General features: G+C 32.9%; 3 protein-coding genes and 1 non-coding gene across 5 annotated transcripts; all 4 read left to right on the top strand.

The window, feature by feature from the left end:
- LOC145560934 (small nucleolar RNA R71) lies at nucleotides 1-107 on the top strand. Its single transcript, XR_014093525.1, has one exon. It is a non-coding gene; the product is annotated as a small nucleolar RNA R71 (small nucleolar RNA).
- Nucleotides 108-6886: 6779 nt separating this feature from the next.
- On the top strand, nucleotides 6887-11017 carry LOC145559811 (F-box/kelch-repeat protein At3g23880-like). 2 transcript variants are annotated; one of them, XR_014092972.1, is made up of 2 exons: nucleotides 6887-8973; nucleotides 10562-11017. XR_014092972.1 is itself a non-coding variant. In XM_081621107.1 (2 exons), the coding sequence occupies exons 1-2, from the start codon at nucleotides 6998-7000 to the stop codon at nucleotides 10563-10565; spliced, it is 1347 nt and encodes a 448-aa protein (XP_081477233.1). In that variant the 5' UTR covers nucleotides 6887-6997; the 3' UTR covers nucleotides 10566-11017. The 2 variants fall into 2 exon arrangements, 1 of the variants encoding a protein (XP_081477233.1); XM_081621107.1 differs by having other exon boundaries at nucleotides 6887-8340.
- Nucleotides 11018-16521: 5504 nt separating this feature from the next.
- Nucleotides 16522-20927, top strand: LOC145559809 (F-box/kelch-repeat protein At3g23880-like). The gene is made up of 2 exons (XM_081621104.1): nucleotides 16522-17912; nucleotides 20589-20927. The coding sequence occupies exons 1-2, from the start codon at nucleotides 16630-16632 to the stop codon at nucleotides 20605-20607; spliced, it is 1302 nt and encodes a 433-aa protein (XP_081477230.1). The 5' UTR covers nucleotides 16522-16629; the 3' UTR covers nucleotides 20608-20927.
- Nucleotides 20928-22206: 1279 nt separating this feature from the next.
- Nucleotides 22207-24199, top strand: LOC145559810 (protein trichome birefringence-like 43). The gene is made up of 4 exons (XM_081621105.1): nucleotides 22207-22731; nucleotides 22826-23000; nucleotides 23120-23304; nucleotides 23458-24199. The coding sequence occupies exons 1-4, from the start codon at nucleotides 22280-22282 to the stop codon at nucleotides 23966-23968; spliced, it is 1323 nt and encodes a 440-aa protein (XP_081477231.1). The 5' UTR covers nucleotides 22207-22279; the 3' UTR covers nucleotides 23969-24199.
- Nucleotides 24200-25480: the final 1281 nt, after the last annotated feature.

The following is a 25480-nucleotide window of genomic DNA, read 5'->3' as shown; positions in this document are numbered from 1 at the left end:
AAATTATGGTGAGGGCATTCTCTTTGTAAGTCCTTGAACCTCTCCCAAGCCTCATATAAAGACTCATCGGCTTCTTGGGCAAAGTTCTGAATCGCACTTCGTAATACTGCTGTATGTTCTCTCTGCAGGATAATACTTGTTATAGAAATTCAAAACAAGAGTTTCCCAGTCAGTTATACCAAGTGTAGTTCTATTTAAGCCATTAAACCACAATTTAGCTTTTCCAGTTAAAGAGAAGGGAAAGAGAATCTCCCTGATTTGGTCTTGAGTGACCCCGGCTTGCCTGACGGTGTTGCAATATTGACAATAGTCGGCAATGTGAAGATTCGGGTCTTCACCCTTGGCTCCACTGAATTGCTTCCTCTCTATCATCGTTATAAATTGAGGTTTGATTTCAAATTGAACCCCATCAAGAGCCGGAGTGGGGGTGAGATGTGGAAAATCCGTAAGCTTTGGTTGTGAATAATCACTAAGCTTCTTTGGAGCCTTCATCTCTGATTCTGCGTCTGATGATGTCTCTAAATCGCTAGAATCAGTTGGAGGATCGCGGTGATTATTATTATTATCACCAGAATCTGCCAAGATTTGCTTGTAGAAATTTTTCTGTCTATGGAAGGAACGTTCGATCTCAGGATCGAATGAGATGTAACCTGATCTGGAACACATGGGCATAAACAAAAACTAGAAGCAAATATGAGATTTGTCTCAGAGAACTAACGCTCTCTGAGACAAACAAGGAAATAATCTAGACTACGAAAACAATCAGAAATAAAAATAAAACCGTTTCCCCGGCAACGGCGCCAAATTTTGACAGGGTAAAGTCGTATCCCCTAATCAAAAGTAAATACTTAAGTCCTCTAACTAAAGTAGATAGGGAAGTAGGGTCGATCTCCACAGGGAAACAAGTTTTTTTACTCCTAATTAATTATTATAATCTAAATTATCTAAGTAACCAATATTTATAATTGAGTATGAAACTAAACTACAAAGAATAGGAATAGGGAGAAAACAATATATAAAAGGATCTAGGGCATAGGTTCACCAATAAATAATACTCCAGGGTAAAACATAGTAATCAATCATTGACATTGCATAAATAACACGATTAACAGGCTCTCGCAATTTATTAATCAACATAGATCTAACAGGCTCTCGCAATTTACTAGATCTAAGTTCTTATTGAAAATAGCCTTTAATATCAAATTAACATCTGCTCGATTCATCAATTTAATATTGCTATACTTTTACAAGCCGCAATTGTAAAACATTAAAACAATTCAATAGGAAATTATCATGCAATATCAATAATCAATAATAGTCAATCATCAATGCATCAATTAACCAGATTGTAAAGGGCTTTCGCTACGTATTACAATCACAGAATTAATCTACCGGTATTAAATCTCATCTCTCGAATCTCGACTTAACCATTTATAAATTAATCTGCCTATTGAAACTAGACCTAAACATTAATTCTCATCTCTCGAATCTTGAATCAATATTGTCAAACTCATGCATAAAAGATAGGCCTAATCTAGTCACAGAGCATTAAATCAATCAATAGGAAATTAATCTAGCATTGATAATTAACAACAATAAATTACCCCTTCATATTATTTATTAGATCCCCATAAACCCTAGAAATTAAACTACTCACACATATTAAAAACTAAACAAATCAAAGCAATAAAATAAGACATGATTAAAGGAATAGAATAAATAACTAAGATTAAGAGAAGAGGAATCGTTACCAAAATAAATCTGGAATTAAAAGTAGAATTAAGAACAAAGGTTTAGAGAGAGAATTCTAAGAGAATAATTAAGAGAGTAAAGAAAGTGTAAAAAGGAGAAGAAGAAGAGATGAAGAAGAGATCCTAAAAACGTATTACAGAGGAGTATTTATACTCCGTACAAAAATCCTAAACTAAAACAAATTAAAACTACGTTAAACATCAACTAATAAAACACGCGCCCGATCGGGCGCGCCTTTTTTATCATAGTACAAATCTCGCGCCCGGCCGGGCGCGTCACCGGGCGCCAGACTAAGCTTCTCCCGCCCGGCCGAGCGCGCCTCTGGGCGCCAGCCTCTTTGGTCGGGCGGCTCATTTGGGCCACTATTTGGACTTCGATTGGGCTCCAATTCTTCGGGCCAATCTGGGTTTCCTCTTTGGATCTTGAATACTCGGTCCAAATGCCCCGGTATCACCTATACCGAGCCCTTAATCACCGGTTCGATGGCTCTAACCGGCCCTGGGCTATAAACTCTGGTCGTGCTTCTCCAATGCTCGTGATTGCTCCAAAATATCTCGGGAAAATACTCCAAAAGCATAAATCCCTGCAAAAGTCAACCAAATCTACGAAGACACTAGAAAACACCAATTAGTAATAAAGTGGCTCTAAAGAGCCAAAAACACTACCAATTATGACCAAGGGACGGGGGTAAAATACTATATAAGATAGACACATCAATGGTCTAAATTAAAATTTTGAAATCACATCGGAAGCATACAACACACATGCATGATTATATTACTAATTATAACTCATATGTTCTAAATTTTTTAGTCATATGTTCTAAATTTTTAGCCATATGCTCTAAATATTAATGTCAAAATATTACTCGTGTATTCAAGAACTAAGAATTTAAGTGATAAATTTTAATCATATGGTCTAAATTGAAATTTTTAAATCACTTCGAAAACATACAATAGACATGCATGATTACTAATTATAACTTTTATGTTCTAAATTTTAGTCATATGCTCTAAATTTTTAGTCATATGTTCCAAATTTTTACCTATATGTTCTAAATTATTAATGTCAAAATATTACTCATGTATTCAAGAATTAAGAATTTAAGTAATAAATTTTAATCATATTGTCTAAATTAAATTTTTTAACAAGTAAATAAAATTTTTAGAACAAATGAAAAAAAAAATTAGAACATATGATGTTATATTTAGAACTCATAATTAAAAAGAACATAAGATATTATTTAGAGCATAAATTTAAGACTGAAGTTTACTTGATTATTTAGAGCATAATTTGTAATATTGGACTAAAACTTTATAACATATAAAGCAAATTTTAGAACATGTGAATAAAAATTCATAACATTTGATTAAAATTTTAGAACACATGATTAAATATTTAGAACACATGATTTTAGACATCCTATTAGAAAAATCAGAACATGTTCCAAAATTTTACTCATTTGTTCTAAATTATTTATCAAATGATCCAAATTATTTATCAAATTTTACTCATCTACATCCTCATTTATTAATTTCCCTTGCTTTCCTACAAACATGTTCTAATTTTATACATACATGTTCTAAAATTTTCAACCATGTTCTACGATTTTGGAACATGTTGTACATAAAAACATCCAAGTTATTAAAAAAAAAATCTGCTTCATTATTTGCTTGTCCATCCATAATTTTCAACCTAATATAATGAACCTGCAAAAATTCAGATAAATTTCAAATAAAACACTGATAATACACACAAATTCAATCCAAGCAATCAAGATCAATAAATTTAGCACTCCGCATAAGAGAAAAGAGCACTCCACATCAAAGAAAAAAGCACTCCACATAATCAAACATAAAGCAAACCAATGCTTGATGAAAATCGAACATAATCAAACATAATCGAAAATCGAACATAATCAAACAAAATCGCAGAAAAAAATTGAAGCAAAAAATCGCATAAAAATCGAAAGATCGCATAAAAATCGAAGCAAAAAATCACTTCAAAAACTAACAAAAATCGCATAAAAATCACATAAGAGTATAAAGAATTGAATCATAAGAATTGAATTATAAGAATTGAATTACTTGCCTAAGAACAAGAGGAGAGAGAAAGTCAAGCTTATGGAGAGAGAGAGAGAAGCCGGTAACTTGACAGGGTTGAATATGTGGGTTTTAGAATTTTAGGGGGGTTTTATTTGAGCATAAATTTACATTTTTGCCATTACTCTTGGAGTAATCTCAGCTGTTGGATCTTGTTCTATTTAATGGTTGTGATGTATTCTCATATATGATAGATTTCTCATATAAAGACCTATTCTCATGGGATCCCTCCCCTATATATATATATATATATATATATATATATATATATATATATATATATATATATATATATATATATATATATATATATAGAGAGAGAGAGAGAGAGAGAGAGAGAGAGAGAGAGAGAGAGAGAGAACTAAGTTATAATGAGAACCAAAGCTAAAATAAGAACTAGGAACTAATCTAGGTCCTTAGATCATGTTAATCCGACGGCTTACATGCTTCCCGTGTCATTAATGGCATTTTTGTAATATTTGAATGTTACAAACTGATTTTCAGTTTCATTTCTAAAAAGTAAATAAAAAGTTAGTAAAAGTAAATAAAATCAGTCATAAAGTAAATAAAATTGTCTTAAAAGTTTAAAAACTGGAAAAAAGTTGCAAAACCCGCATAATTACGAAAATGTCATTAATGAATGCGGGTGAAACGTGAGCCGTCAGATTGAGTGAGATCAATTGCTGAGATTGGTTCTTAGTTCCTATTATTCACCTTGGTTCTCACATGATCTCAATTATATATATATATATATCATATAACTAATATATAAAGCTAAACTTTTAGTCAGGCGACGAGACAGCGACATTTGGCGTTCCAACTTTTCGCCAAGTGTCGTGCCAAGTAGGATAGAGTTATATAGAATTCAATTTGTAGGATAAAAAAGGTAGTTTAGAATTATATTTTCAATCAAATTTGGATAGAATTTTAGGATAAAATTGTTAATTTAGAGTTTTATTTTTTATAAAGTACCAATATTTCATATGTACAAATTGAATTATAATTTTATTCAAAAAAAAAATTAGATTATAACTCACATAAATTATCATATAAATTTATTTTTTGTATCATAATATTTTTTTGGAGCGAAGGAATTAGTTCAAAATGTACCACATCCATGGTTTATAATATATTCTAATCAATTAAAATAATATACTTCACAATCTAATATAATTTTATTACTGTGTGTAGACCTGTCAATCAGGTCGGGTCACGAGTCATTTCAGACAGGGTCAAAAAATATTTTTCACCAATATTATTATTATTTGTCATTACATGTCTACAAGTTTAAATCGTCACAAAAACATGTCAATTCCTAACTAATTTTGTATCAATGATATGTTTTAAAATTTGACATATAGATTAAAATATATCTTTAAATTTAATAAACAACCCGAGCATCGCACGGGCACAAAACTAGTAACTAATATATAAAGCTAAACTTTTAGCCAGACGACGAGATAGCGACACTTGGCGTTCTAACTTTTCGTCAAGTGTCGCGCCACGTAGGATAGAGTTATATAGAATTCAATTTGTAGGATAAAAAAGTTAATTTTAGAATTCTATTTTCAATCAAATTTGGATAGAATTTAGGATAAAATTGTTAATTTAGAGTTTTATTTTCGATAAAATACCAATATTTCATATGTACAAATTAAATTATAATTTTATTAAAAAAAATTAAATTATAACACTCATAAATTATCATATAAATTTATTTTTTGTATCATAGTATTTTTTTGGAGCGAATGAATTAACTCAAAATGCACCACATCCATTATTTATAATATATTCTAATCAATTAAAACAATATACTTTACAATCTAATATAATTTTATTACTGTGTGTAGACCTGTCAATCGGGTCGGGTCACGAGTCATTTCGGACAGGGTCATTATTTCAGGTTACGGGTCAAGAAATGTTTTTCACCAATGTTATTATTATTAGTCATTACATGCCTACTATATAGTTTAAATCATCACAAAACACACATCAATTTCCTTACTAATTTTGTATCAATACTATGTTTTAAAATTTGACATATAGATTAAAAATTTTATCTTATCCAATAAACAACCTATGCATCGCAGGGGCACAAAACTAGTATATATATATATATATATATATATATACATTTTTAACAATCAATAGTAATATACTTTAGAGAGTCTCTCACCACTAGAAAATTAGACTTTACAAAAAAAAAAAAAAAACTTAAAAAAAAAATAAAAAGAAGAAGAAGTCCACTTTAGTCCTCTAGTCCTTAAGAGCAACTCCAATGGTTGAAAAAAGGGACTAGCTTGCAAATATTAAAACTCTTAAACTAATAGCTATACCATTGTTGCACATCTTGCTGATTAGCTTTGGCAAGCAAATTAGCTTTGTAAATATTTATTAGATAAAAAATATTTTAAATTTAAAAATAAATTAATTTATAACTAGCTTAACCATTGGAGCAACAAATAGCTAGAATTGTTGTACCTTACAAAGATGATTTGACATAACAAGCTATTATATGAACTAGCCTTTTGGCCCGTTCAATGCACGGGTTGTTACTTGAGTTAATTATTTTCATATGTAGGAAGATTGTTTCATTTCTATAACTTAAAAGAAAAAAAGAGAGAGGGTAAAACCGTGAAAGAAGATGAAGGAATTTAGTTAGATATATACATGTGAAGACTGTGGGATATAAAATGACATATTATTTTAAATTATATTTAAAGTCTAGGAGATGAAAAGATAATGTACAAAGTATAATTTATATGTAATGTGTATTAATTAAAACATTATTTTATTATGGTGAAATGAAACACTTCATTTTCTTACTTGAATTTGCAAGTTGTATAATGCATAAAGACTTAAACATAAATATTAAGGGAGATGCATGACATGTGGCATATGGGGTGATGAGTGACTTGTGAATTGTGATGCCATGTGTGATATGAAAAATTTGTGGTTTGTGTTTTTAAATACTAAGTATAGATATAGATTAGCCAACCATTGTAGTTGCTCTAAAGCATCTACTTTCCCAGAACTCTCCTAAAGTTTTACAAAGGTTGCCTTCACCAGTTCACCTTGTTCACACCCTAAATTCACAAATTCCCCCGAAATCTCCCAAAATCTCAATCACCAATCCAAAAATCATGCATAACTTACCCATTAAATGGCCAACCCGAAAACGCTCAATTTCTGGACAACAACCTTCACCACCACCATCGCAACCACCACCATCGTTATCCGATGATGTTCTAATCGAAATCTTGAAAAGGCTGCCATTAAAATCACTGGTACGATTCACTTGTATATGTAAGTCATGGTTCTCTATCCTTACTTCCCCATCTTTCATGTCAATTCTCGCAGCTTTCAATTCGGAAAAATCCCAGAAATTTCAGCTTTTTAAAAGACCCATTGATATTCACAGCAAAATTAATCATACTATGTTCTTTGCTTATGATTCCGATAATCTGACGCGTGAATTTACTAGGGTTTTCCCTTTTAAAAGATCCCATTTTGTTGTTTCTTCTGCTCATGGTTTATTGTGTTTATATAATTTTTATGATAAGTATCAGAATACGTCACCATTGATTTTATGGAACCCTTCAATTAAAAAACACCGAGTTGTTGATCTTCCTCCTATTGAAGTGCAAAATACTGCTGGTGGGTTTCCCAAATTGATTTTCGGGTTCGGGTTTGATTCGTGTTCTTGTTCTTTTAAGGTGGTTCGAGTGTCGTATTCTACCCGTTATACTGGTACTTGTTTTCTTTCTGCGGTGTATAATATTACTGATGGTGAATGGAATTGTTTGGGGTCGACTACAGTACCCTATTTTATTACTACTATTAGATGGAGAGGAATGTGCTTGAATGGGGTGATTCATTGGATTTGTAATTTGAATGTGAATTTGGATACTAATCCTAATGATCGGGTGTATCGAATGATATGGACACTGGCATTGGGAAATGCAGAATTCGGCGAAATAATGTTGCCAAAAGAGTTAATGAACATGCCTGATGGATCCTTGAGGGTTATCATGGTTCCTAGGAATGGCAAGGAGTTGTTGGGGGTGATACATATAAGAAATGATATTTTTAGCTTGTGGGTGATGGAGAATTATGGTGTGAAATCATCGTGGGTAAAGTTGTTCAATGTCAATTTCTATGACAGTATCAAGAATGATATGAATATTTTGGTGATTAGCGATCATGAAGTGGTTGTAAAAACTACGCGTGATGGTTGGCTATCCTATGATCATAATCTGCAACAAATTAAGTGTCTCGAGACTAAATTATCTCGTAGCATTGACTATGTAGATACTTATGAGGAGAACTTATTTTTGGTTGGGCAAAATAGCAAAAGAGATCGACAAGGTTCACAAGAATATTCAGGTGTGAAGCAAGATTATTTTGGTGTGAAGCAAGATTATTTAGGTGTGAAGCAGAATCATAAAAAAGTATGGAAAGATGACAAGGGTAAATCTTTATCAATGTAAGTATGTCTTGTATGCATTAATTTCTCTGTTAGCAGTAAGCACCAATTCTAGGACATAGGGAATTCTGAATTCTTAGTGTGAATTTCAATTGACTGTACAGCTGTAATTGTTGAGTCTGTTATATATGGATTATACCTCATACTTGAGTACTTAGGTTATGAAAATATACTCTGTATTTACCGATGCTCATTTGATTCATGAAAATTAGTGATGCTTCTGTAATATTGATTATCTGAATACAGGACAGCTTTTCTTTTTTGAATGTGTACCTTTTTGTCAACTGTCAACATAATACCAAGTACTTTTTGTCAAAAAAAATGTTCAATAATCTTATTTCTGCTTTAGCTTTTCTTCAATTGATTATGAGGGTCTGGAGGGGAAGTGTGTATGTGAATGGGGAGCAAAACCTTAGATCAGCATGTCATCGATGCAATGCTAATTGATTGATTGATTTTTTTTTTTTTCTGAATGAAGTGATAAACCACTGTCATAAGAGTGTAAGAGGGTCTGAATATAGTTTTTCGAAAGAGAGAGTCTGAATATAGTTGATGTTGGATTAAGATGATGAATGGGCAATGATGGTTATGTATGTGAATTATAAGTGATGGAGATTGAAGAAGTATGGAATGGTAAGTTCGTGTACCAAATGGTTACGTGTTCATCTTGAAAATCCAAATGTGTCTGGGAATATAATAAACATAAGGATGAATTGTGAGATGGTTATGGAATTATCAAATGATCAATGGTTCTTATTAAAGTTAGAAAGCATTTGCCGAAGCTAGTAATTGAAAAGCCTAAATTTCTTGGAACAACAACATTACAGTAGATAGCAGTTACTAGGTAATTTGGTGTAGTCGTCCTAACCTTTTAATGGTTGTGCTTTACATGTTCTTGTAATTTTCTAGGCTTTCTGTGCAATTTGTAAGATGCATAATGCATGTAGATGCTGTCAACTCTATTCAGATTTGCATTGTAGATTGTGGAGGCCCTCCCAATTTCTAGCTTTGTCGCAATTTTATTTATCAAAGCTTAATATGATCTGATATGATTGCATTAGTCGGTAGAATTTGATTTTAGTGGCTTTGGTTCATATGTTGGGACTACAAATCCATTTTAGAAACCTGTAAAATCATGTACTCTGTATTATCTTCTGTTTAATGTAGTCTTCTATATGATGGAAAGAGAGACACAATATATCAATAAAATTGTATCAGGTAGAGAAGTTGGTAATGTTACCTCTAATGGTTTAAAAGGTAACTTAAATGGTTTTGAGATTTGAACTGTAAATCTGATGTCTGTGATGGTCATAATAGCTTTGTTTATAAGTAGGAAAATATGATGTAGTTTGTTGCAATCTACAATATTCTCATGGCAACATAATTCTTGATATATTTCAGTTCATGATATCTTTCATATAGTGATCGCCTAGCAACATGCATCGAAACATAACTATCATGGCAACATTATTCTTGATACTTTTCAGTTGAAAACGACTTGGAGAAGATTATGAGAAAGCCTGTAATTGGCTATAATTAATATACCATGGTGTACTTCTATCTTTTAGCAGCCGTACTCGTTATTTCACATTGTTGATAAGTCTACCTTATGTTGTACAAACTGTGATCTGTTAACAGGTGAGCAGAAATTGTGATCAAGATAACAAAATTTTAACAAAAGGAGCAATTAAAGCTAATAAGATGGGCTTAGGAAGTTAGGATGGCATTTGGTCAATGTTTTATCCATATAGTAGAATTTGGTCAATGTTTCATTGATTACTTCGTTAATCAATGAAAAATTCTGTTAGAATGGACAATCATTGACAATTCAACACGGATTATGGTACTTACATGTTAAACAGAGATGATGATAATGAGCCTAGCTTGTGACTTACTTCAGTTACTTGAGTTTGGCTCATTGAAAGATTGAATCTGAGACATATATGACCAACTAGAGCAAAATTCTATGTAAAAAATTTGTGAGCAAGTTTGGAAGTATGACTTTTTTTTTATAAAATAGGAAAGGTAAAATGAGATGAATGAAATATAATACAAGTACTTTGTAATGGAAATGAGTTTTGGTTGTACTGGCATAAATTAGCAAAACTCTTGTGAGAAGTTTAACATACTACAGTAGAAAAATGTCTGAAATTTTGATTATTATAAACATTATTATAAACTTTTATGTACTCTTTTATTTATTTAATATTTTTGACAACAGATAAACCTTAATCTTGTCTCAATTAGAGAGAAAAGTAGTAACAACACTACATGCAATTGCGGTATGGTGATCTTCAAGAACCTGTTGCCTGGTAAATCTCTGGAAGGTAGCAACAAATGTACAGAGGTCGTCGATTGCCCAGAGGACTGCTATCTTGATGTTGTTTGTGGTCTGCAAGAATCGGATGAGAGCCTCTGAATCTCTAAGCACCCTTACCTGATTGATCCCAGCCGAAGAGGCCCATCTGATGGCGTAAACACAAGCCAGAAGCTCAGGCGCTCAGCATCTATAGCAGAGTTGGCTAAACTGAAATGACCTTGTATATTAAAACATTTTGAAACTATTCAAGTATGACTTATTAGCTTTTTAGTTGACCTCGGCAGTCAATCTACTTAGCTTGAATTGAGTCTGATCTTAGTGTCATTATTAGTAATGAACAATATTTGTGATTTTAAAGTTGGACAATTGCTTCTTTTTTTTTCCCTAATTCTAAAACATACTTCGCAAGTCTTAAGCCATTACGGAGTATAAAATAGCATGAAAAGAGTCAAAGCAATAGGTAAGGGATAAAAAAACATCGTGACAAAATTAAGAAAAAAGAAAGTGGAACACTATAGAGGAAAAAAAAAAAGGGATTTTTATAAGGTAAGGATATACTAATATCTTCTTAACTTTTTTTTTTTTTTTTCTTTTTTTTTTTTTAATTGGGGGCAAATTGGTAAACAAGCATTTTGAGGGATATAGTTGTTATCGCACTATTTATAAGAGCATTCTCGTACTTTTTATAAGGTAGGGATTAAAAAAAATGGGAATATTATTACTTGAAATTGGAACCACTAGATTCAATTTCCATTTTGTATCGTCAATTATAATGTCGTCGATTTTGAATTCATGAATTTTTTGCTCACCCACAATACCATCGGATCCTCCATTGTCGCCCTGGCTAACCACTCTAAAAACCATTAAACTCTCTCGAAATATACAAATTCTTAAATGGACCTGGTTCACACTAATTTATTGTGGACCACTAACATTAGAGACAATATGATTGTTTTATCAGTATAAAAAAAAAGTCACTATATTAAAATAAAGGTTATTATGTTGAAAATAAAAGTTAGTGTGACATTATAAAAGCTATAAGAGCTTAATTTTTTTAATGAAATTTTTAATATAATGGTCAATATGAATAATAAAATTCACAATTTTAAAATTAGGTCACTATTCAACATAATATCATAATTTAAACTCATAATAATATTAAAGGTCACACAAGTTAAGGTTACTATAATATAATTAGGGGTCACTATGTTGAATATAATGCCAGTTACGTGTATATAAACCTTAGGTTCACAATATATCATTGTGGACTAGGTGCACGCAAGATAATCTGCTCGAAATAACTACGTAGTAATTTTTTTAAAAAAAACTACTGATCGCCACCTTAGTCCTACTTCAATCAACTCAAAACCACCTTTTTGTTACTACTTACTTCCTCCGTTTTTATTTAGTTGCAACACACCCCTTTGACACGTATGTTAAGAAAGATAATAGACTAGGTAAACGGATAAATTAATTTATAAATTTTAACACCTATAAGAAGAAAGGGATAAGTTGCCACGGTTTAAATTTCATAGCTTAATTCATTCGTTTACCTAGTTTAATTACATCATTGATAAACGTGATAAAAGGTGTGTTGCAAGTATAAAAAATAGAGGGAATATTATTTACCAAACAATTTAGCATACTGAAAATAAGGGTTTGTTCTCATTGACTAAACTCAGCTGAACTGAACTAAGCTGAACTGAACAGATCTGAACTGGACTGATTTGAACTGAACTGAATTGAATTGAATTGAACTGAGCTGAACTAGATTGAGCTGAACTGAACTGAACTGAACTTATTAATTAGTGATGTATAACTACGGATAGTGATCTTTGATTATTTATTATTATACATATGTGTATATACAAATATAAATATTGAAATATTTAAGAAAAATATACTATATAATTAAAATATTTATGGAAAATATAGTAATAACATGAAACCCCAAAATATTTTAAAAACATATACTATTTAATTAAAAAAATAAAATTAGTTTAAGTTGTGTAGTATTCTCATTTATCAATGAGTTTAACAGTAAAAATGTGTATCAAAAAAATATAACCATTTGAACAATGAATTGTATTATTATTATTATTATTATTATTATTATTATTATTATTATTATTATTATTATTATTATTATTATTATTATTATTGTTGTTGTTGTTGTTGTTGTTGTTGTTGTTGTTATAATAAGAGCTTAAAAAAATGAAATTTGGCTTTTTTTTTTTTTTTTTATTTTTATTTTTTTTTTATTTTACAACAGGCTTTATATCATTAGCAATATCATTAGACATAAACTGAACTAAACTCTAAACTGAACCGAAAATAAACAATAATGGGCCGTTTGCTTGGGGGTAATCAGGAAAGGGAATTGGAATCAACTGGCCAGATTCCCTTTGTCGATGTTTGTTTAGCACTTTTATTCATTCCCTTTACCCTCCCCATTACCTCAAATCCTTCCAACTTCATTCCCCACCCCCCTAGGTATTTCCATTCCCATTCCCTACCCACCTTCACACCACCACATCACCACCGGTAAACCATCTGTAGGGAATATTTCAAGCATTAACCCCATAGCTTGAACCCTACTATGATCATACACTAAATTATGGTGGCGTCCAAAGGGAAAGAAGATAGAGCAAAAGAGTCGCCAACAAATTTTAGGAACTTGTAAAACGTTCACAGGGTGAAGGTTACATGTACACCCCTTAACGATCCAAGAGATCGTCAACTCCATAAGGTCTTGAACCAAATAGGGTTCGGGGATGAAGGTACAAATCCAACCTAAAAGAGGTTGAACCTGCCCTAATAATAGGCCTCTACTTTATTCAGATCGTATTCATGTGCGCTTTCTGACTAACATGCAATCAATAAGATTACCCTAAACCTGTTTATCTATGTTGGTTGAATATTAATGCACAAATAAATCTATTATTGACGATCACTTGAATTATAATCAAATTAACCCTAAACAAGATTATTAATTATCTTATTAAGCGTGATTACAAGTACAAATTCCCTTTAAACATGCATAAAAGGTGTGATCAAGCAATAACAATAAATATCAAGCAACATAATAATAAAAATAATAAACAAAATAATAATAATAACAATCATGATAATCATAATCATAATAATCATGTTAAAGCATAATATTAGCAAGATCCTAGGCATGATACTAACAAGATTAATAACAAACCCTAGCATGTCACTAAGCAATAAAAATCAAAACTTTAACCCTAACATGATACTAACAATCATAAATATTAGGAAGAACATAAAAGGCATCATAACAATCATACTTGATATTAAAATTACCCTAGACATGATACTAGGAATATCATAATAACATCCTAAACATGATTTCTACATCATAACATCAATAAAAACCATTAAAATACTTATTTTGATGCCTCGTACTTCTTTCTAACAACAAAATACACACGTTAGTAACTTCAAGGAAAATAATAAGCAAAACAATTAAATTAAATAATGGAAAGAGAGATTTGGGACCAAACCCTCAGAAATTAAACCTTTCACGTCTAGGGCGAAGGCAACTTCGAATATGGCTAGGTGTTTCTAGATCTAATGAATGCGGAATTTTGTATTTGAGAGAAGCTAGTTTAGACAAGAGAGAGAAAGAGAGTAATCAAGAGAATCTTGATGAGAGTTGGTAGATTGTAGATGAATGAAGATTGGTTATCGAAAACGGAGTTTTTAGCACGTTATTTATAGAGAAAATCAGCCAAAAAGATAAAATATCAAAACAGAGTTTCTGGCGCACATAAAACGATGTTGGCGCCAACGCTGGCTATTGGCGCCAGACGCCAACATAAGCGCGCCAGGCGCCAATGCTAGCGCCAAGCGTAGCGCCAGGCGCTACAGCTGGCGTTTGGCGCTGATTCAGAAATTTACGCGTTTTCTTAAAATCAAATAGAAATTGCCGTACAGGAGGATAAAATCGTATCTTCCTCAAAAAAACGTTCTTTGATTTTAATTAAAACTCTGAAAAGTCAACAAAATTCAATTTATCAATACTAATTGAATTAGGAATGAAAAGAACCTTCTAGAAGAATCTAGAAGACTAAAACCATTCCTAATTGCATTAGAAATGATAAATCTATTAGGCCCTCCCCTAGATCATTGGGCCGCATATAAGGCTCAAACCGGGCCCAGTTCAGTAAATTGGCCATAACTTCCTCAATGTTCATCAGAATTGGGCTTATAATATATCGTTGGAAAGCTTTTGTCAAGCACCATCCAACTACACTACTATTGGACCCATATCATGGACCAACCAAACTGGATTGACTGTTTTCTTAAAATAAGTTTTCAAAAACAAAGAGAAGAGAAAAGAAAATTAAAACTATCCGCAACACCAAACTTTCCACACTTTCGCTTCATTCGATTATGATTCGACGCGAAAGGTACTCATCACTGGGTTTGGTTTTGGGGAGACACAAATGGGTGTCTACACCATCTCAAACCACCGCCCCTACCCAGACCACCGCCGCCCCTCCCCGACTACCGCCCTCCCCTCCCCCGAGCCTCGCCGACCTCCCCTCCCCCGAAAAAACCTCCCCTAGCCCCGAAAAACCCTAGCCCCGATCTCCCTTGACCCCGAAAACCGCCGCCTAGCCCTCCCACCACCCTCGAAACCCTAGCAGCTAGGGTTTCGAGGGTGGTGGGAGGGTTGGGCTGTCGTGGCTCACGCAGCTAGCGGCGACGAGGGGAGGGGCAGGGCGGCGAGGGGCAGGGGAGGGCCGACGAGGAGTTTGGTGGCTGAGAAAGATGAAATGTGTGGTGGTTGTGGTGGTGGTGGTGTGGTGGTGTAGTGGTGGGATTGATTCCCTTTGTTTTAAAAACAAACAACAAAGCAAAAAAAGTATTTTCATTCCATTCTTCTCCTTTCCCTTTGTTCATTCCATTCGGATTCCCTCGTGCGAACCAAACGACCCCTAAATATAAACAGCGAACATAGGGCCTGTTCCGATTGACTGAACTCAGCTGAACTAAACTGAACTGAACTGAACCGAGCTGAACTAAACTGAACTGAACTGAACTTATTAATTAGTGATTTTTAACTACGGATTAGCGATCTTTGATTATTTATTGATTATTTATTACTATACATATGTGTATATATAAATGTACATATTATTATTATTATTATTATTATTATTATTATTATTATTAATATTATTATTAATATTATTATTATTATTAATTATTGATTATTATTATTATTATTATTATTATTTATTGATTATTATTATTAGTATTATTATTATTATTATTTATTGATGATTATTATTATTATTGTTATTATTATTATTATTTATTGATGATTATTATTATTATTATTTATTGATGATTATTATTATTATTTATTGATTATTATTATTAGTATTATTATTTCAATTATTATTATTATTATTATTATTATTATTTATTAATTATTGATGATTATTATTATTATTATTTATTACTTATTGATTATTATTATTATTGTTAATATTATTATTATTATTATTATTATTATTATTGTTGTTGTTGTTGTTGTTGTTGTTGTTGTCGTTGTAATAAGAGTTTAAAAGAATGAAATTTAGCTTTATATCATTAGCAATATCATTAGACGTAAATTAAGAGCTGAACTGAACTGAACTGAACTGAACTGAATTTCAACGGAAGAGAACAGACCATAGTATCATTAGGATTCAATAAAATCCGACAATCCGTTGCCGTTTCTAAGCGGCTAATGTTATTCGAAATATTGGGACCTGAATAACAATAACCTGATAGCTTCTGCTGTGTTGCTTAGTGGAAGAGGGACAGTAAAAAAATTAAAAATAAACTTAAAATCAAAATGAGGGAAAGTACGAAACAACAGCCTAACACACTCTTTTCGATTTTCTGTTTGAACTAAAAACTCAGAAATCTTGCTTCAGAGCTTCTCATTAATGGCTGAACGACACAAAAATCAGATCCATGAATTCCAAAATCAAATCAATAAACCCCCTTTAAATCTTCGGGTTTACCAGAGAAGAAATCGCCCAAAATCAAACCCCAATTTACCCGAAGAATTGGTGATTGAAATCCTCAAACGCTTACCAGTTGCATCATTACTTCGATTCATGTCTGTTTGCAAATCATGGTATTCTTTAATCACAAACCCATCTTTTATTTCTGTTCATTTATCACATCAATTAAACCCCACCTCAAAAAATGGTGTTACTACACTTTATAGTGTTCCTTGTAAATTGTTTTTGCATAATGTTGATGAACCTTTAGATAATTGGGTAGAAATTGATTCTCCTGTTGGTTGTATGGGTTTGATTGTTGGTTGTTGTCATGGGTTAATATGTGTTTTTGATTATTCGTCGTTTCGTGTTGTTCCTTTGATTTTGTGGAACCCTTCAATTAGAAAAGCTTTCACCCTCCCATTACCAGCCTTAATGCCATCTTTTATTTCACAAGATATCGGAATCGTAAATGGAGGTATTCCAAGTTGTAATTCGCCCAATTTTACTATTGGGTTTGGGTTTGATTCGAATTCGAAGGATTATAAGGTGGTGAGGGTGTGTTGGAAGTGGGAAATTGGGGAGAAACATTATACATACTTTCATGCTGATGTTTGTAGCCTTAGTAAGGGTAATTGGAGGACTGTTAAATCTCGTGTTGAGGGTGGTAAGTTTGTTCTCGATCGTAGGGGGGTGTTTGTGAATGGGGTTATCCATTGGATGTGTAAGATGAAACTTCCTAATGATGTTTTTCTTAAAACAGTTTTGGCTTTTGATCTTGCTAACGAGGACTTTAGTCAGATTCTTTTGCCAAATCCGATGTCTAGTGCTGTGTTGTTGTCAGTTAAGTTAGTCGAGGATAAGCTTGCTGTTTCATGTACTGGTGATGCAGGTAATGTATGGGTGATGGAAGAGTATGGTATAACAAAATCCTGGAGAAAGCTTCTTGATTTTAATATAGGAGATAATGTGGGTTCAGTATTAGGTGCCATGGTTGCCAGGGATGGTAAAATTGTGGTGACAACGTCTGTTGGAAATTGGATTTCATGGGATCCTAACAATCAGGACTTGAAGAATCTTGCTCTGCCTATCCTTGAGCCAACATATGTGGATACTTATGTCCAAAGCCTGGTCTTTCTCAGATTCAAAAATCGAGCTCTGCGTTGCAGGAAACTTCCTGTGGAGAAGAAAGTAGGGAAGAGATTGACAACACAACAATATAGGTAAATCTTGAATTGTTACAATATAAATTTTTACTTGTTCAATGCAGTTCATATGTCATGATCAGTAGAATGTTGTTTATGGCTATTAATTTACAAAAGTAGTGAAAATTGTATGATGTGATTCCTCAGTACTCAGAAATTTTTATATTGAAGTATTTGCTTATTTCAATTACTGTATTTATACCTTCATATTACAACGGATTCCTATGGCAATGTTTATGTTTTCTGAAAATTGTTTCTATACTAGCCATTTGTGTTTGGCATTTTTGAGCAGAAACATATACTATATGAATTTTCTCTTTTTCCTACTGCTAATTATAAAGCTTTACAACCTTGAATTAATTCACTAATGGTTTAGTGACAAATAAACTTAGTTAATTCCTAATGTACAAGCAAATGATATTATATTCTTAACTCTTTGATAGAAAGAGAAGCTGTAAGTTGGTTGTAGGCAATCCTGTTAGACTGTAAGATAACTGAAAATTGTTCATTGTGCATAGCTTAGAAAGCTATGAGGCCTAAGATGATTGATTTTTCAGAAATACTTTATTCTAGCTCAAATATGTGCTACATTGGGATGGATCCGAGTTATGTTAGAAGATGTTTTCAAATATGTGCTACATTGGGATGGATCCGGGTTGTGTTAGAAGAGGTTCTCAAAAACTTTATTCTAGCTCAAATATGTGCTACATTGGGATGGATCCGAGTTATGTTAGAATGAAAATTGACCTCCGTCCTTTTGATTTTTCTCTGTTTCTTTAAATTGAAAGCTAGTGCAAGTGACTGTCGTTTATGAATAAAGCTTGTTCGAGAGGGAGCTAAACAAAGTGTTATGTTTGTAAAGATCTTATCTTCCGTAAAAAAATAAAAGACCTTAGCGATTTACTGTTATACTGTAAAATATTTAAGCCAACAAAATTGACCCATGTAACCGTAAGCTTGCTTACTTATAGTCTAATCAATACCCAAGGCTTATGACGCAAAGACTTACTTTGTTGTTAAGTTTGTAATTGTGAATCTGTGATTGATATGATTTGAGTGTAGTCTTGAACTCTGGATGAATGTCCACTGTTTCTTTTTGTATCCTGAAGTCATTTGTTTGTCTTTCAAACTTTCAATGTATTGAAGGCCATGTTTATTACTTTAATGTATGATTAGGATAGGATGAGAAGTTGAGAACTAGCAAGCATGATTTTTTAGTTGGATAAAGTAGCAAATCAGAGAGATTTGTTTGATGAATTGACAATTTCTGAATCGTCAAAGGTTGATAGCTAGGTTTCTATCAAGTCAGTTTGGATGGTATTTATCTATGCAAATTAATGTTGTTACGGAAATATATACTGAAAATCAGTTCATTCAGGTTATCAGGGTCATTTGTTGTGATAACCTTTCATCTCTAATCTACTACGAGTACTTGTTAAATGTGATTTTATGCCTGTATTGGTAGAAGATTTCCATCACTCTGACTCAAATGCAAAGCCACGTCATAAAATTTTGGTTCTTCCTTTCTTAAAGCTTTTTACTTCCCCAGCTCACTCTTAAGAGACTAAGGGGGCGTTTGGTAAAAGAAAGGGAAAAGTTATGCGATCAATAATGGGACAGGAGGGCAAAAGAAATTAATCCTTACATTTGTCTTATTGTTTGTTTTTAGAGATGAAAGGGAAAGGAGGGAAAAACCCGAAGTAAACAAAACCACCGCCATCTTCTTACTATCCTTGTGAACCCCATCTCAACCTCCTTAACCAAACTAACCACCCCACTGGAGCACCGCCTCGCTCTAGCTCCACTGTATGTCATCGAAGCATTGTCTCTCTATCTCGATCTCTCTTTTTCTCTCTCTCGGTCTCTCTCTTAGATCTTGGGATTTTGATGGATGGGGTGGAACTTTTAGGGTAATGGTGGGTTATGGGTGGATTTCAAGGGTTGAGATGGGTTTTCAGGTGGGTGGGGTGGGGTTTCATGGGTGGATTATTAGATTGGGTTGGACTTTGGGTGGATTTCAAAGGGTTGAGATGGGTCTATGGGTAGGTTGGGGTGGGTTTTTGTTGGTGGGTTGTTAGATTGGGATGGTGATTGGAATTGTAGAAATTAGGTGGGTTTTGTAGTAGATGGGCGGCGAGGCGGTGGTGGGTTTTTAGGTTACAGTGGTGGTTGGGTAAATTTGGCAAAGATTGTGTGGGTTTTGTAGTGCATAGGCGGTGGTGCTTAGGGTAGCGGCGGTGGTGAGGTGGTAGTGATGGTTCAGTGGCAGAGTTAGTCTACTTTCATTATTCTTTTTGTTTTCTCTATAGATTGCTTATGTGTATTCTACAGTACTAATCTGTTTGAAGTCATCCATTGCATGAACTACGGTTGTCACATTTGGCACATCACTTTATAGTTAAATAGTGCGCCTTTTAACAAATTCTGTCAGGGCTGGCTATTGTTGTCATTATTTGCTCTTCACTCCCTTCATGCTCTGCACTGGTGTCGTAAATTATCTGCACTGCCAAACTTATGCTGTCTTTTTTCTACACTGTCTTCTGAATTGTGTCTTCCTTGTCATAATGGTGCTGTTCTGCTGGCCTTGCCTTGAGTTGTAGCTTATCTTTGGTCTAAGAAGAGTTTGATTCGTAGTTCATTGAGAAATCAATTCTGTTGTCCTAATTAACTTTTACTTTTGTATGTCTTCATCAGGAGCTACTTGCGCTTTTAAGGAGTGAGGATTATTATCGGAACTGAACAGTGTAACACTCATGTTCAATCGGCTATATATACACTCACATTATGTAAATTCCGTTGTCATAGCGGCCCCTCCGCCCTGCGGTGAATGTATATATTTATTCCAGCATGTAATGTTGAAGTTTGTCTCTGTAAATGTAAACATGACAAGCTCTTGAATCACCTGTAAGAATTTGGTTTACTGTATTGATCCGTATTTCAGCTGCTGTTAAAGTAATCCTCTGGTACTTTGTAAAATATATTACGAAGTATAAGATACACCTATAATTTTATAAATGATGTTCAGTTACAGACGACCTTCAGCTGAAAGATGGCATAATGAATAGATACGGTCATATTTTTTTTTTTTTTGCTTCAAAACATCATCATTTTTTTTAATTGGTACACTGTAAGAGCTTAATTCTATGTCTGCAAAAGCTGCCTCATTTTCTTTAGTAGTAAGACTAGTAACTCTTTGTGATAAGAGTTTTGTTACGAGCATGTGCCATGAGTACGGATTCTTATGCATTACTTAATATCTTATTCTCACCATACAACTGATCAATCAATTGTCTAGTTTGCTGAGTTTCATGAATGAGCTAATTAGCTTCATTTTTCTCTTATTATCCGCGTACTCGATAACTTTGTTCATATACATATAAGCAATTAAGGAAGATAAATTTTCCTGTTGCTTTTGCAAATGAGCGAGATTAATTTGTTCAATTTGTATAAACATATTAAACAAGCAAATAATGGTCACAAATTTTCGAGTGGCCGGGGTTACTTAGTCATGGGTTACTCGGTTGGTCAGGAGTTGTGTAGCCAGGGTCACTTGATCAGGACTTTCTCGTTCCATTTACTGTGTGTTAGCTTGCCGCTTGGTGTGATTAGCCACAATATTAAAAAAAAAAAAAAAAAAAAAGGCTGATAAATAAAAATCAATTGTATAAGTGATAGATAAAAGATACATGTAACAAAACCACATGAACAAATTCCGTATTATTTGCTTTCAAAAGGTTCGGACAATGTGACAAGATTGACAACGAATTTTAAGTTGAAAAGTACGAGTAACAAAGTAAAAAGAGGCTGGATATTCAGCAACAAAGTCGGATAAGGGAGAATCTAATTAAGTTGCCGATCTGCAGCAAATTTATCTATTTCTAGTTTATTTACTGTAAAAAGGAAAAAAAATGGTGTACTGTACTAGAAACAGTAACGAATCAAACTTTTGTGTTCGTACCGCTTACTCTTTAAGGTTAAGTTTTTGTAAAAAAACGTTTTCAAGAGTAGTTGCACAAACTTACATCCCAAATCTAATAAAATTATAAAAAAGTAGGTTGCCTAACATCTTTGATTTATGTCTTGAAATTACTAACTTAATCATATTTCACATGCTAATGCATATGCATGTGACTGTAGTTTACAAAGTTGACTGACTTAATTAGCTACTTGTTAGGAAAATATATTATTGTGATTCATATAAATATTATGATATTATATTTATGATAATAATATATCTTAGTGATATTCTAAAATAGATTTATGTAGGTTTATATGATAAAGTTTTATGGTATATTTCCTATATTCCTAGCACTAAATAACACAAATAATATACCAATTACAATATAAACTTCAATATAAGCTCTGAAAGATCTCCAAATTTAGTCATGGAGCTTGTTTCTAATGTCAATGATTCGTGGAAGTATTTCGTGGCTGGAAGCTTTGTTGGGTTCACCCTACTGCTTCTGTTTGCCTATCAGGTGAACCCGTATACGAGTTTTATGGCTGAACGGAGTACTGTGGTTGAATTCGTTCCATTGGATGAAACTGATGCGACTGTTAGTGTGATCAAGCCTTTGGAGCATTTTAATATTACTGTTATTAGTCCGGAGAATAAACTGAATGTGACAGATGAAGATGTTGTCGAGCCAGCTGAGGAAGTTGATAAGGAGTGTAACATGTTTGAAGGGAAGTGGGTGTATTTGCCAGATGAAGATCCTGGATATGATTCAACTAGGTGTCCGTTTATTGAGGAGAAAATGAGCTGCAGGAAAAATGGGAGACCGGATTTCGAGTATGAGAGGTGGAGATGGGAAGCGCAGGGTTGTGACCTACCATTGTAAGTTGTACAAAGTATTTATTCTATTAATTGAACTAAACAATGTTCATATACCTCGAATTATATGATGAGCAACTTACTGTTATTTTGGTAGGTTCAATGGAACAGATATGCTAGAAAGATTGAGAAACAAGAGGGTGATTTTGGTAGGAGATTCGCTGAATCGAAACATGTGGATGTCTCTTGCTTGTCTTCTGTATTCCTCCATTCCTTCTTCCAGTGTTGAAGTGAGTGCAGAGAGTCCAGTTTATAAGTTTTTGAAAGCTAAGGTACTATAACTAGAAATATTTTCTTTATTATATTGTTTAAACTTTAATATAGCTACTTATTGTTGTTGTTGCTGGTTTTGGTTTTGGTTTTGGTTTTTTTTTTTTTTTTTTTTTTGCAGGATTATAATTGCACAGTTGAGTTTTATTGGAGTCCATTTCTAGTTGAGTTTATTGAAAAACATGTAAGTGGTCACAAAGTTCTTGTGCTAGACAAGCTATCACCGAATTCGTTGCAATGGAAAGGAGCTGATGTTATGGTATTCAACTCCGGCCACTGGTGGCTGCACGGTGGCAAAATGAAATCGTAAGAAAGCTCAACTATGATCACATATAGTTAATGTTTGTGATTGAATCTACAATTTCATTATAAACGTCGAGTTTTGAGAGAATGCAAGTATAAAAAATCAATTATTTTAATGATCTCACAGTTAAGTTATGACAATCTTTTACTTTACAGGTGGGATTTGTTTGAATATGAGGGTAAGTTAGTAGAAGAGATGCCAATAGAGCTAGCATACGAACGAGCCATGACAACATGGTCAACATGGATCAACAGCAATGTGGATTCTAACAATACATCAGTATATTTCCGAAGTCTATCAGCAGTGCACCACAGTTCAGACGACTGGTGCTACAATGCAACCCAACCTCTGGAGGAGGACTCTCTGAAGTCTGTCGCGCAAAGATCTGATATACTCCTTCCGGTCATTAAGAAGGTGATAGAAGGGGTGAACAACATACAAGTGAAGTATATGAATATCACAAAATTGTCACAATATAGAAGGGATGCACATCCTTCAATTTATAGGAGCAGTCAATGGAAAGTAATGATCAAAAAATTTGAGAATAGTCTAACAGGATATGCCGATTGTAGTCATTGGTGTCTTCCTGGATTGCCTGATACTTGGAATAGATTACTTTATGCTTCTCTGTTCTTCAATACTTCAGGGGGTAGAACTAGTCCTTAGAATTTTTATTTATTTATTTTTTTAGTTGACAATTTTTATTTTTTTGTGAACAGTTCTTGTCTTAGGTGAGATGGAAAAGTTGGACAAAGGTTCAACTTTAACCTGTTAACAACTACTCATCTACAAAATAATACCTAATTTGTTTTATATATATATATATTTATATAATAAAAGTTGATACTAATATGTTTATATATTTCCCTTTAATAATTATGGTGATTTATACATGACCCCCCCCCCCCCCCCCCCAACCCAAAAAAAAAAAAAAAAAAAAATCGAAACATAGAGTTCTTAGATTTGTGTTATGTGATTTTAGTCTAGCTATCAACTTTTATATGTACATTGTATGTAGTTATTTTCTTTCTATGAAAGATAAACTTTTATATTGCGGAAAATGCTATTTGAAAGACACTTTTTTTTTTTTTTTTTTTTTTTTTTTTTTTTTGACATATCCTAAACTGACCTTATATAATTACATTGGTGTTTAAAGTGTGCTAAATTTATTTGAGGTTTCAATACTCCTCAAAAAATTAAGGTGGTAACTCATCAAAATTTGAAACGTGTTCTATCTTTCGAAAATTCTCGTATGGTGAGGCTTTCGTGGCTAGTGCGTTACACCCCTACAACCATATGTCTACTAATTTTAGGCAATCAAAATACATACGTCTTTCTTCTCTAGCTTGTGAATCATTGTGTTACCAAACACAAAAATCCGAATGTGAAAGCATCAACACAACCTAGATGGAGAATATTGTCAAAATGTCGAGCAAGCGTAACTCAAGTAGACCAAAAACTCTCTTCAAAAGCTTTATCTAAAAACAAATAAAATTAATTGACATAAAAAATTCTTAATTGCAATTTCAATTACCAAATCATAAAAGTAACTAATTGGGATAAGCAATAGAAAAAGATCATAATCAAATGCATAAGCAAGATCCAATATTGTTACTTTATTACAAATTAAAAGAAATTTATCATCATAGACTTCTATAATTAAATCCATAATGTTTAATTTCTGGCATCAAAGATTGTAGAAACCACAATCCCAAAACATATACATATAACCTTAAAGTGCATCATCATCATCAAAATTTGTGTCAACGTAATTTGAGACTTGTCTTCATCAGACTTTAATAAAGACTGATAAGATTTTGAGAGAGTAGAATTGAGAGAAGAAATTAGAACTCAATTTTATTGATTTTCAAAAATGATATTGAATGAATACAAAAGATGTATTATTACAGCTATTTATACAAAATATCTTGTAACAACTTTCCTAACAGAAAATATCTAGCAACCGAATTCTGTTATGAATCCCTGCAGAATCTAGTAGCTTCTAGAAGCTTCAATACAGCTCAGCAGCCTTTACTTCAGCTTCACTTAGGTTCCCTCATTCAACATCTTTACATTCTGTCAAAACATAATTATCATTACCCTTATGAGAGTATCAATACCCCCTCTCAAGCTAGGTGTAGGTGCTTGAGACATGCCTAGCTTGGCCAATAGCTTAGA

The sequence above is a fragment of the Chenopodium album genome, chromosome 9 (assembly GCF_948465745.1).
Source record: "Chenopodium album chromosome 9, dcCheAlbu1.1, whole genome shotgun sequence".
NCBI classification, from domain to species: Eukaryota; Viridiplantae; Streptophyta; class Magnoliopsida; order Caryophyllales; family Amaranthaceae; genus Chenopodium; species Chenopodium album.
This window is presented reverse-complemented; position numbering and strand designations above follow the sequence as displayed.

Excerpts from the sequence above, each read along its gene's own strand:
- LOC145559811 (XM_081621107.1), top strand. The coding sequence starts at position 6,998 with ATGCATAACTTACCCATTAAATGGCCAACCCGAAAACGCTCAATTTCT.
- LOC145559809 (XM_081621104.1), top strand. The coding sequence starts at position 16,630 with ATGGCTGAACGACACAAAAATCAGATCCATGAATTCCAAAATCAAATC.
- LOC145559810 (XM_081621105.1), top strand. The coding sequence starts at position 22,280 with ATGGAGCTTGTTTCTAATGTCAATGATTCGTGGAAGTATTTCGTGGCT. Across the intron at positions 22,732-22,825 it reads CAGGGTTGTGACCTACCATT|GTTCAATGGAACAGATATGC; the intron begins GTAAGTTGTACA and ends TTATTTTGGTAG. Across the intron at positions 23,305-23,457 it reads CACGGTGGCAAAATGAAATC|GTGGGATTTGTTTGAATATG; the intron begins GTAAGAAAGCTC and ends TTTACTTTACAG.